The sequence below is a fragment of the Chanodichthys erythropterus genome, chromosome 12 (assembly GCF_024489055.1).
Source record: "Chanodichthys erythropterus isolate Z2021 chromosome 12, ASM2448905v1, whole genome shotgun sequence".
NCBI classification, from domain to species: Eukaryota; Metazoa; Chordata; class Actinopteri; order Cypriniformes; family Xenocyprididae; genus Chanodichthys; species Chanodichthys erythropterus.
In genome coordinates, this window is record NC_090232.1 from 26,450,355 (window position 1) to 26,464,128 (window position 13,774).

Below are 13,774 nucleotides of genomic sequence, written 5' to 3' on the forward strand. Positions count from 1 at the left end.
CTATGATTCTATAGTAATTGGGACATTCCAAATATATTCAAAATGATATGTTGCTGATATAAAACTAAGAAATGTGAAATAATTATTTTAATGTGGATGTTTTATTTGGACAACAGTGCATGTTATTAGAGTTGCTTCACAATCCTTCCTGGCCTCCTGACTTGCATTCATGAGAGCGTTAAAGGGATAGTTCAACCAAAAATGAGTAAATGAGTTTTGGATGATCTATGCCTTTAAGACAGAGATATATATATATATATTTTTTATTACATCTCTGATTTAAACTTCAGTAGTGAAAGAGTTGTCTGAAACGCATTGTTTCGGTATTCAGTGCGTTGGTTCAAAACTCGGAATTCTGTAATCTGTTTGCATCATCACTAAAAAATGTTTACAGAATAACTGTGTGGCATCATATATTAAAAATATTTTTGTAAAATAGAAAATCTAAGTAAATATCGCTAGTTATTTTTTATAATAGGTCAGCCCTCTGACAAATGCAGTTTGAGTCCTAGCTTGAGGTTCTTTTCAAATCCTGTTCCCCTCTCTCCTCTTCTACCATTTCTTGTCTCTTAAAATGTAAGGCAAAAAAAGAGGCACAATTTCCCTGATATATAATAGAAAAACATGCCATGATTTTAGTTGGACTATTTTACTCCTTGTATTTACATTTAAATCTACTTGGCAATATTGGCTATTATACAACAGTTCTTTTAATATATTTTAGAGAAAACACATAATCATCAATGTGTATAATGTGTATATTGTAAGTTTTTCTGTAGCCATATTACCCAGTCCAAATATTAATGCATAAAAACTGAGACAATTATGGTGTCATTAGTTTGAACCTCAAAATTCAGAAAATAATACACACCCGAGGTGTAACAGACACTCTGCTTTGCGTTCTTGTTACCGGTAACATTCATGTCTGTGTTGCATCTCTAAAACTTTTTCCATGGAGTTTTTAAATCTTAGTGAGTCAATTGACTTGGTTCAGTGGTATCTGGCCCAGTGCATTTACAGGGCCATACTTAACTTATGGACATTAAGATCAGCAATGATTATATGCCTGTATTTTTCTCTGTGCCGTACTCCGGTCAAGCTCTTAGAAATCAATCCATGGTTTGCTTCATGGTTTTTCCCATGAAGTATGGGATTCTTTAGAAATGAAGAATGTACTGTACAGAACTTGGATGTTGACGAACAGTTATTTCAACTCTACCTATGCCTCTATTCTGAACACCATTGCTGTATTGAAGCTTAATAATCATAAGTTGGTGCCAGTTCTCTGGCATAATGACACAATCTCTCAGACAGGCTGCTAGACGTGCTGAGTTCAAGTGGAAAAGGGATAAACTGCAGATTTCATATGAAATTATGAGAAATTATCTTACTAGGGCAGCTGTAAATGCCTTTCTGAACTGATCACTAAAAATAGTCAGAAACCTGTTCATAGTCATAAAATGTTATTTTTTCCACCATTGACTTGTGCTAAATCCTTCTGTTAAACATCACCCTGAGCCTTCTGTATCCGTTTGCAAAGTTTTGGGAAGTTTTTCTGTAAGATATCAGATGCCTCATACTGGGTATACTCTGCCTGATGTTACTTTATAGTCCTCTACATGGTCTGTGTTTGAGCCACTGTATTTGAGCGCCTGTAAGGAAGTTGTTAATCACCTTAAGCCCACATTATGCCCACAGGATATTATTCCTCCTCGTTTCCTCAAACAAATTATGATGTGGTTGGTGCTGGTCTGTTATCAGTAATCAAAAAATAATTGCATACCAGCATTGTTCCTGTCTGTCTCAAACATGCTGTGGTGACACTCTATCTTAATAATAATAATAATCTTTATCCTACATCTCTTTCCAATTTTTGGCCAATTTCAAACCTGCCTTTGATTTTAAAGTTAACAGAGTAAGTTGTACTGTCTAGTTACAGTTAAAGTCTTTCTTGTCAGATAATTCTATCAATTAAGTTTTTCAAAAAGGTTTTAAAGCTTTACATCTTTGTGTTTGTGGTAATGTATTACAGTGGTTTCACCCTGTTTAAATAGTTGGTTTACTGTTTGTTTGGGGCATCACTCATTTTCTAACATGCCTCTTGGTTGTGGTGTTCCACAGGGATCAATTCTTGGACCGGTGTTGTTTTCCCTTATATGCCCCTCCCCCCTCCCCCACCTTTATTTTTGGTACATAAGGCTTCTTTTCATTTAAATGCCTGCAACACCAAAATCTATCTTCCATCATAACAATACTGTCTTATGCCACAGTTAGATTGCTTGAATGAACTTAAGTAATGCCTTTTTTTTTCTTTCTTTTTTTTCTTTTTTTTTATCTACATGAAAAGAACTCTAAAATCATTATGTTTGGCCTCACGGGAAAAGTGTTTTTGATCTCTGCTTTCTCACCCCATATAATACACAGCGTGTCAGGAATTTGGGCATACTATCTGACTGCAGTTTAAAGTTTGACAAACATATCCACTAATGTTGTCAAGTCACGTTTTTTCAACTTTGCCGCCTTTGTAAATTTGAGCCCTTTTTATCCACAAGGATTTTCTCAGGCTTCCATTTCTCGTCTGCAGCTGTTACAAAACACAGCTGCTAGACTGCTCAAAGGATAGCGCAAATATGACCACATTTTATCACACATTTTAATACCCTGTCAAGTATTGGATTGACTTTGGAATAGCCTTCCTCTTTAACGATAGACACTTCATATCATCATAACGCCAAGCGCTAGTTCCATGTCAGATTAAGTCTAGGCACAGACTTTTTTAACAGTCTTTGTTTATTGGGAAGAATTGCAGAATTCTGTGGAATGTATTAAAACATAATAAAATGTTGTAGGCTGAGCTGATAATACTCCTCTCTCATGGATAGCTAATATAAAATTCAGTTTACTTTGTGAATGATGGGTGTTTCAGTTCTGTGGAAATCTGTGAAGCTTTCTGCTAAGTTCTGCACACACAGATTTCGTTCTCATTCTCTAGTTCACTTTGACAACCCTGATGTAAATATATTTATTTATACAGTTTATTATAGTATGCATCTGATTTAATTAATTATCTCTCTCTTATCTTCTTCTTTTCCTTCAAACCTCAACACTCCATCTTTTCTTGCTCTTGCTTGTTCTTTCTTTCCTCTCCTCTGCAGGACATGGTTCCTGTTATGGTGGATTATTGTCTCCTTCTACAGAGGACGTGAGTCACCTCCTTTATTTATATAGCGCTTTTTACAATGCAGATTGTGTCAAAGCAGCTTTACATTGATACATTGATGTGAGGACAGTTAACAGTTATTATAGAATGGTGTTATAATTTGTGTGCACTCTGGACACAGTAGTCTCTGAGCTTGTTCTTTTCTGAGAAGCATGAGTTTGCAAAACAAGCCTGAAGCATTAATTATAAGTTCTGGTTTCAATACAACTTGAGCTTTGTGGACAACAACTGTGGCATGACATCAATTACCACTGAAAATCATTTCAGTCCCCCCGTAAAACAAAAAAACTGTAATATTACAATTATTGTGAAATATTACAATTTAAATTACCATTTTCCTTTTTAATATATTATAAAATGTAATTTATTGGCAAAGCTGTTTTATTCAGTAGCCATTACTTCAGTGTCACATGATCCTTCAGAAGTCATTCTAATACAATGATTAGGTGCTCAAGTAACATTTCTGATTATTCTCAGTTTTAAAAACCATTTTGCTGATTAATATATATCTGGAAACCATTGTTTAACGATTCTTTGAATAGAAAGTTCAAAAGAATAGCATTTATTTAAAAGAGATTTTAGTTGTTCCTTTTTGAAACAAGTATTTTATTCAGTTGTTACAACAGCTGTTCCCTGTTTTTTCTTTTAACTGATTTTCTTTTTCTTTTAACTTTTTTTTTTTCCTTCTGGTAAACAACATTATGGCACAAATGCTGTGTAATTTTTACGCTTTTAAGTGTAGAGTTTCTACTCTTGTACAGTTTCCTGTGTTGTCCTATACCTCTTCTGTTTTGTCACTGTCCGATGTATTCTGCTTTGTGTGTGTGTGTGTGTGGGAGTGTTAATGACAATCTGAAGAGGGTGAGTGTTTGTATGTGCATGTATGTGTTTGTGTTTGTGATTAACAGGTGGGAGAGTGTCTCAAGTCTTGTTAAGGCATAGTATATGTTTTTGTTTACACTCACACACATTACCTACTGTAGTAGAGCTTATTAATTTGAGGAAGAAGTGTGTTGAAGAGCAGATCTTAACTCAGTTAACCTGCCTAAAGCACTCAAACTCCCCGACTGCATCTGAAATCTTAGCTGACTTGTTCAGGCAATGACTTTGCAGGCAGCGTTTGCAAACGAAGGTACCTCACAAAACTGATTTCAGACAGATTTCTGAGGCAGCATAACAGTTTAATGATCTACAAAATAGAGCCACCTTTGGTGATAACTAAGTGAATATTTAATTTTTGGCACATTTTTTTTTCTTGCATAGATTTATGGTTTTTAAGAATGAGGCAGTTTCAGGACAGTTAGTTTTGAGTTAGTTATTTGTTGAAAACCTGTTGAGGTCCTGCGAGTTGTACTAAGAGATGCACTTAGCATCTACAGCAGCAGTTCTCTGACATTTTTACTCAAAGGCCCCCCTTTTGTCCAACACAATATTCAAAGGCCCCTCTCCCAATATAGGCTAAAATGTTTATTCTCATTTCAAACATTTTTTAATTAACTTATTCTAAGAGTATTGGTTTACTGTAAAAAAAAAAAAAAAAAAAAAAAAAAAAAATATGGTGAAGTAAATACTACAGAAAAAACAAATGTAATTTTTACATGAAAAGTTAGCTAAGGCAAGAATTAAAAAAAAAAAAAAAACTAAGTAAATTCTATATTAGTACTCAATTTAAGCTTGTAGAAATTAAAGGTCCAATATGTAATATTTTTGCAGTAAAATATCCCAAAACCACTAGGCCAGTGTTACATATTTTGTTCACTTCAGTACTTATAACATCCCAAATGTTTCCAACTATTTGTGAGAAATTTGCAATTTTAACCAAGGCTCCGGGACGTGTGAGGAGTCACCTGTCAATTGCGTCATACCCGCGTTGTCCTCGGTTTCTGGTTTTATTTTGTAGAAACCATGAAAACATAAAATATATTACACATTTTAATAGACAAGGGAACAACTGTTTTGATATATTTATAGACAGAAAACTAATTGTTGTTATATAGCTCAACACATTTAGTCTTATTGTTTAAATCAATTTTCTTGATTTTTTTTTTTTTTTTGCGAGTACCATGCTTTACCATGCCTGAGAAAAACACTATTTTGTCAAGTAGCTAACATAGCATAATCAGATGCAGCTTTATTTTTAGTAACAGTAATACAGAATTTTCTCCATCATACAATATGTTTTAAAATGAATTGCATGCCATTTATCAACACAAGCCATCCAATATTTAATATGATATTCTAAAATCTTACTGCAGTGTGCAACAGTGTCTCACAACAGCCACTGAGCGAACGCACAGAGTAACGTTATAACATAATTTTCAACACTCTCAAATGTATCTAATATGATAAACAGAGCTGTGTTACTGTTACCTCATACTCATGACTGGAAAAGCGGAAGCGGCGCCGGCGACTGTGGCATAATAAAAGTTCCACTGCTCGCGGCGTGTGTTGCGCAATCGGTCCAGCGGCCTCATTCAGCTCCCACAACACTCGCTCCTGCTCTGCTTCATACTACAGTAACATTAATAATCGCATTCATGAACATGACTTCTTCCCGACTCCAATCCCTATTCTTTTGCACCGTCCATTGAGATCGAGACCACATGTCCCAAGATTCCGCTCTAAAACTTGGTATCATCAAGCTACGTCTTTGTTTTGAATAGGCTTCTAGCAACCTCTAGTGGAAAAAATTTCTACATATTGTACCTTTTAAAGCGTAAATATCAACATTATAAAATTAAGTAAACCTACTCAACTTTTCTGATACTGGTGTTCCCATCATGCACTGGGCTTTGAATAATTAATGAGGCCGATTTTTCACTGTTATTACACTGTTTTATCATTGCTTTTGTGGTTATGTTTAGTAACTTGCTATTTTGTGATATTTGAAGTTCATTTTCTACTCAAAATGTCACATTCACACTCAAAACGGTCCATCGATTGTTACTGTCATTGTGTATTGTGTACCAAGTACTGAGGTCTCTGCGTTCAGGTGCTGCGTTACTTCTAATATGAAGATATATCTATTGTAGTGTATTATTTACTTAGATGTTTCTAAGTAAAGTATACACTTTTAAAGCATGGTTTAATTCCGTGTTATATTGTTTGAGTAAAATGTATTGCAAAAGAAACTTCAACAAAGAAATGACTAAACCTTTTACTGGCCAAGTTAAAATTACTTATTTTCTTTAAGAAGTTTACTTATCTTTATTTACTTTACTTATCTTTACTTACTTAGCTCTACTTAACTAAGATAAATTTATTTATCTTAGTTAAGTAGAGTTACTTAATTCCGTATTTGAAATGTACTTAAAAAATATGCGTGCAAAAACTTTCGAAAGAAAAATTAAGTACATTTTACTTATTGTTTTTTACAGTGTACAATTTATTTTGTAATTCTAAAAGTTAAAACAACTGTATGATCTTAGATTACAGCAATGAATTAAATAAAATAAAAATTAAATAATTAAATAAAAAAAAAAAAAAACACCTCATTCTGTATGATTTATAAGCCTTTTGAAAAATGGGGACATAAGTCACCCTCTCCTTGTAATACCTATGTCATATCCATGTCATTATACAAATTTTTGTCCTGATGTCACACCACACACACACACACACACACACAGAGAGAGAGAGAGACAAAAGGCAACATGCTGGTTTTTCCTCAATGACCCATTTGTATATTCAGAAGATCTCTGTAAATGGCACATAATTCATAAATATGTTCTGTTCTGCCTGCTCTTCCAGTCTTATAGATTTAATTCCCTGTGGCTTGTGAAGACCTTGGAATAGTACACACATGAGCACATGCACATCCATAAACACACAAAGATAAACTGGCATCACAATATCCTTGGGCCAAACTTTCAGACATCTCATTACTGCCCTGCACATCTCTCTCTCTCTCTCTCTCTCTCATACTGATTATCATCTCCATCTGTTCTCTCTCTAGAAGTATGTCAGTGTTAGTCAGTGTCAGCAGATAACCTCATCTCCCCTCTGATCCAGGACCAGTGTCCTAAAGCTTTGCCCCAGAGTATGTTAGTGGAGTGCAGCAACAGCAGTTTCCCTCTCCGTTAAAAGTCTCAACTCCAAATTCAATCCAGGTTTTATATTCCTCACTCACTTGGTGAGAGAAACACTGCACATTTCAAGCTTAATTATTGTTAACTCTTTCCCTGCTAGTATATTATTTATTTTTATTTGCCAGTCAGCACCAGCATTTTTGATCATATTAAAAAAAAGAATGACCCCACAATATTTTGTTGTATGAACATGTAAACATTCAATATATCAAAATAAAAGAACAGAGCCTCTGCTTAAAAAAAAAGTGTTTTGTCAAAGGTTTTGCCCAGATTGGATTCAGAACGATGATCAAAACTAGGGGTGGGAGAAAAAAATCGATCCATCGATGCATCGCAATTCTCTCTCCAACAATTCTGGATCCTGAGCTTAGTTTTTTAACCAAATGCATGATGACGCTTAATGTGCTTTAGAAACACCCATATTCTGCTTGTTTCAAATTCCTCACACACACATCCCATTCAAACCTTCCATAAACTAATTACATTTGCAGCGTGCGGTTTCGCGGTCGGTAATTTCCTTACAAATGCTCTACTAAGTCGTCATTTATGTGGTTTGGAATGCAGTGGACTTAAAATATGAACTTAAAATATGAACCTGCATAACAGAAGGCTGTTTTCCGTGTAAGTGGTTTAATGTACTTTTATGATGCAAAATTAATGTAAACACAGGCGGGATGTATTCAGGGATTAAACGGACAGGACAAAAACCACATCACTTATATTTAAAAAGAGATCTGTGCTTGAATGCAACTTATTAGATCTCCTGCTGACTCATAGTAACAATCAAACAACAGTAAAGATGAAGAAAAATCATTAGCAGTACTTGAATGGAGATTGTTCAGATGATCTTAAATACTAAAATACAAAAACTCTTTGTTTTTGTTTGTAATATGTTTCTTTGCTCCTTTATTATTTGCTACTTGCTTGTATGTTTTGAAGTTATTAGTTTAATATTCATAACATACAATTGTTTTAATTAATTTTTTTTCAATTTGTAATTATTTTAAAATGTACTTAAGTACTTATGTAAGGATATGTAAAGGAAAGGATTTTAAGATTTTCAGGTCTTTAGCCTAATTTATTAATAAGGAAAAAAAGTAGATCAAGAATCTAAGAGTATTGGTATATTAAATGTATTAACTACACTGTAAAACATTATTTTATCAGAATTTTGAAATCGGTTTGTGACTCCGATTCGGATCGGATCGTGAGGTGACTAAAGAATCCCTCCCCTAATCAAAACATAGATCAAGTAGATCGTTTTAATATGTTCAGTGATCATGATGGCTCATGTTGCCTAAACCACTTCTATATGCTGGTTTACCCAGATCATCTTCTTTGCTTAATTTTGGAGATGCTGTACGATTTCAGAAGATCCGTATCGGTGCTCCCTACCACATAACAGAGAAAAAAAACTTGTCAATGGCAGTCTGTTAAAACTTGTGTATTATTTGAGCTGTAAAGTGGTTCTCATCCTTTTACATCAATGACTCATCTGTGTCTCATAATTATTCATGAGAGAAGTGTCTTCTCATAGGATATAACAGCAGCATGTGTTGCTTTCCTATGACAGACACTTCACACCTTTAGATAGACACGTTCATGGATCACAAGTGAGTTTCTGGCATAAATTATCTTCCATAGACCCTGAGTCTCAGACACAAATGCAATGTATAGTAGTAGTAGTGACTTTTATTATCCCCATGAGGAAATGTAATTCTTTCAATGATTTTCAAAAAGCTTTCATACAAATGCAATGTACATAAAAATATGAAAATCATTATCACTGAGACCTGCTTTAACTGTGCATTTATTTGTATGTTAAGTTATAGATTATATCAAAGCATATGTGTGTATTTGTGTAATGTACTGTAAGCTTACAAAACCACGCATAATATAATTGTTCATTTTGGTGTGTGCAATGGTGAATCAGAGCGAAGTAAAACTGGATCAGAAGCATCCTGTCTTTTCTCGCCGCTTTACACCTTTCCACGGCAGCTTTTTTAGCATCTTTCAAATCTGTGGTATAATATGGGGTTTTATGACACATTTTAGGTTGGCGCGATATACCAGTACCTAAAAATACTAACACCATGTCCCAACCAGACGCGATGCGATACGATTCCAGCGACGAGCAATTTGATTGTCCACACTAGATGTGACGCGAAAATGAGAAGCGATTTAAAATCAATCAAAAACAACAGCCAATCAGAAGAGAGTGTGGGCGGGCTCTCTTGACAAGGGCTCAGCAGACACAATGAAATGGGCAAGTACATAGTAAAGTTCATAAATATTATATAATTTAAATATTATTTAAAGTACATACGGAGTGACTGAACCAATCTTTGTAATAGAATACACTTGTTTGTTCGCACTGACTTGACAGTTTGGCAATCTTGTGCCCATTTATTTATTTTCAAGATCTGAGGTGATTTAGCCAGTGTTGTTTTCATTACAGCTAAAAAGCTGGGAACACAGAATGATATTCAAACTCACATTAGATGCTTTTAACATTAAATAAAGCACATAAACAGTACCTGATATTATCATTGCCATACTTTGTGTTGCTGTTCCAGCCGTGATGTCGCGGAGAAATAGAAACCATTTCTAAAATAGAATATTCACGTGTCGCCATTGCGGCTGGTTAGGACAAAAACTCAGATTAACATGGAAAAGATACCTTTTATCGCTTGTCGTGGCATCGCGTCTGGTTAGGACACAGTGTAAGGCACAAAACATTTTCAAACGGTACAATATCAGCATTGCTCCATTTTCATTACTTTCGATATTTTCAGTCACTGTGACGTATCGTGACTCCCAGGGAATGCATGAAGTGATTAAAAAAAATTGGAATAACTTGAAATGCACTTTGAGTCACTTTGAATAAAAGTGACTGCCAAATGTAAATTTAAATGTAAAGTGTGCAGTGAGGCAGATAAGTGATAGAAATGGTGGATATTGTGAAAGATTCGCTTACTCCCCTCAACTCTGCATATTTTGCTTCTACAGCACTGCTTTTCAGAGGCGAAATGAAAACGGGTTAAACTGCAGACCTATTGGCAGCAGTCTGCAAGCAGTGCCACAAGACATGCTGCTTCACAAGGCAATACTTCAAACCTTGCAAAGCATCTGTCATGTGCTCATCCTCAACTATATAAGTATTTCAGAGATCCGCAGGTGTGCTTGATAAAACTTACTAAGTTAAACAGACAGAGAGTTAACAACAAATACACATACCGCTAATTTAGAAAATATTTTAATTTAACTGTAATTGTTACTGTAATTTAAGTAAAATAATAATAACAGTAATATTATTATTATTATTATTATTATTATTAAGGTTTCAAGTTCAGTTCAAGCCTGGAATATACTACCTGACATGTAAAATCTTAATTGGTTTTAAAACACTAGGCATTATACACCTACTGACTAGTTACCGAGGAAAAACTAGGCATTATAAACTAAACAAAAGTCTGGAAGTGTTAGATACTTAGCCAAGTCGTTCTAAACACAACAAACTCACACGGAAACTTTTGCCTTGTTTCTAGGAGATGCGTGACAAATGTGAACAGTATGTATTCTAAAATCAGCTCCGTGAACAAAAAAAAAAAAAAAAAATGTCTTCCGACTGGATGGCATCATAGTCTGAAAATAGTCCAAAAACTGCAGACTCTGACAGGGTGTTTTCACACTTGTAATTCGGTTTGTTTGGTCTGGACCAAAAAACAACAACAAAAACATTTAGTCCTTGTCCGAATAGTGTTCAGATTGGCAATTTTATCACTGAACCAAAAGATACTGAAGGCATAAGGATACGTTCACAACCTGATTTTGTGACATATTGCCTATTTTGAGATGTAACTTACCGAACATCTAAAACAATGCTGTGTGCTGGGATAAATGTGCTTGTTATGTGTGCGTAGCCTGCATGTGATGGTATTTTGACCAGCTGGGAACAAAACAGCGACAGGAATCCCTCAAACACACACACAAACAGTCTGCTGCGTGGAGATGCGTGTCTGATGCCTGTGATGTGCAAACTCACAACTATGACGAGAAAAACCGATATGCGTGAGGATTCTGTCCTTTTTAGGGTCTCATCTTCCTGTTTTTGTTTCATTTAATTTTTTTGAGCAGTGTATGAATGCAACACAGACCAAAGACATGTAAAGGAACACTTTTTTTCATCAGAGAATAGAATCAAGTCAGTTAAACTCCTGGGATATTGATCTGGTCAGTTAAGTAGCAGAGGGGGTTGTTAATCAGTTTCAGCTGCTTTAATGTTAATTAAATTAACAACAGGTGCACTAGATGGGCAACAATGAGATGACCCCCAAAACAGGAATGGTTTTACATGTGGAGGCCACTGACATTTTTTTCCCTACTCACCATTTCTGAGTGTTTTTCACTAGTTTTGTATTTGGCTAGGGTCAGTGTCACTACTGGTAACATGTGGCGATGCCTGGACCCTACAGAGATTGCACAAGCAGTCCAACTCCTCCAGGATTGCACATCAATACGTGCTATTGCCAGAAGTTTTGCTGTGTCTCCCAGCACAGTCTCAAGAGCATGGACGAGATTCCAGGATACAGGCAGTTACTCTAGGAGAGCTGGACAAGGCCGTAGAAGGTCTTCAACTCATCAGCAGGACCGGTATCTGCTCCTTTGTGCAAGGAGGAACAGGATGAGCACTGCCAGAGCCCTACAGAATTACCTCCAGCAGGCCACTGGTGTGTGTGAATGTCTCTGACCAAACAATCAGAAACAGACTTCATGAGGGTGGCCTGGTGCCCGACAATGCCCGGCCTCATGTGGTGAGAGTATGCAGGCAGTTCCTGGAGGACGAAGGAATCAATTAGCTCGCCTGATCTAAATCCAATAGAACACCTCTGGGAGATTATGCTTCTGTCCATCCGACACCGCCAGGTTGCAGCTCAGAACGTCCAGGAGCTCAGTGATACCCTGGTCCAGATCTGGATGGAAATACCCCAGGACACCATCCGTCATCTCATTAGGAGGATGCCCCAACGTTGTCAGGCATGCATGCAAGCACGTGGGGGCCATACAAACTACTGAGTACCATTTTGAGTTGCTGCAATGAAATTTCAGCAAAATGGACTAGCCTGCAGCATAATTTTTTTCACTTTGATTTTCGGGGTGTCTTTGAATTCAGTCCTCTCTAGGTTGATAATTTTAATTTCCATCAAACGATGTGGCATCCTTCCTAACACATTACCCAGTCCATATCAGTATAGATATCCACCATGATATTTTTCCCCATTGATATCTGATGTGTTTTCAAAGTGTTCCTTAAATTACTGCTGAAAATATGGGTCTCGGTCCACTTCCAAACAAACTCTGGTGCAGTTCGATTGAAATACACTGCTCAAAAAAATTAATGTATTCGGATGGCAGCATTCACACGTTCAAATGAAATGCACTAACACAGCAATCGCACCAGGGTTCGTTTTAATCGAACCAAACATAACAAGTGTGAACCCACCCTTAGCAATTAATGTCAACTTCTTTTAGACTGAAATGGGCAAAAGTTTAGTGTATTCTATTCTACTTTAACTTTATTATTCAGGCAAATCCACATGGCCCAAACAACCTGTTCCCAGATCAGCTGTGATATAACCCTTAATACAACGCAGATGACAATACTTCTTCAATTATGTTAAGAACATTAAAATTAGATTGTACACATTTTTACACAATCAGGGGAATGCTGAATCCTCCTGCATTATTGCCATCTGCCATCTCCTGTATTACTGATATCGTTATTGTTCCTTCACTTCATCAGCTTTTGTGGAAATGTCAGTCGAGCGGAAGACAAAATGCTCCTTGTTTTTCTCCTCACATTATCAGATCATTGTTTTCTGTCCTTGTCACAGGCCAATTTCCCACCCTATGCAATTGTGTTTCTTGTTGTATTATCAGTGCTAGTAAAGGTCAGCTGCCTTTATCAGACCAGCCTTACGCTTTCAACCTCCACTCTTCTCTGCCTCTCCTCTCTTGTTATCATCATACACTCTTGTCATTCCTTGTTATTGTGTTGTACATGGCCAGACACTCCACGGTAATCCATCTGAAAATAATATATAAGCAAATATAGCTGTAAGCAGCATTTAGCGTTATCCGTCAGGTATAGGAAACTACTGTATTGATAGTTTTCAGTCACGTGACTGTCGTGGAGCCCTGGAGGGCAAAACAGCCATGTACCTGCAGCAAAAGCCTGTCAATCTTAAAAACAAAAATATGTAAACAAGATGCAAGTTTTGGGCACCTGTGATCCAGCACCTGCAGTGATTTCAATCACTAATAATAGCGGGATAATTTTTTTTTTTATAAAACATGAAAAACACGAGGGTGCGTTGTACCAATGAAGATTAAATTAAGCAAAGTTTAAAGGGAGCATAATGCTATTTCATGCATTCTGATTTATTTACACTAAGTTGGATTCTCA

At 36.1% G+C, this 13,774-nt stretch overlaps 1 protein-coding gene across 1 annotated transcript in view; it reads left to right on the plus strand.

Annotated features, from left to right (window-relative positions):
- Nucleotides 1-13,774, plus strand: part of vps8 (VPS8 subunit of CORVET complex) — a 142,663-nt gene that overhangs the window by 26,057 nt on the left and 102,832 nt on the right. Inside the window, exon 20 of the mRNA XM_067404337.1 lies at nucleotides 3,156-3,202. Coding sequence (XP_067260438.1) covers nucleotides 3,156-3,202 — 47 coding nt within the window. The remainder of the gene's footprint in view (nucleotides 1-3,155; nucleotides 3,203-13,774) is intronic.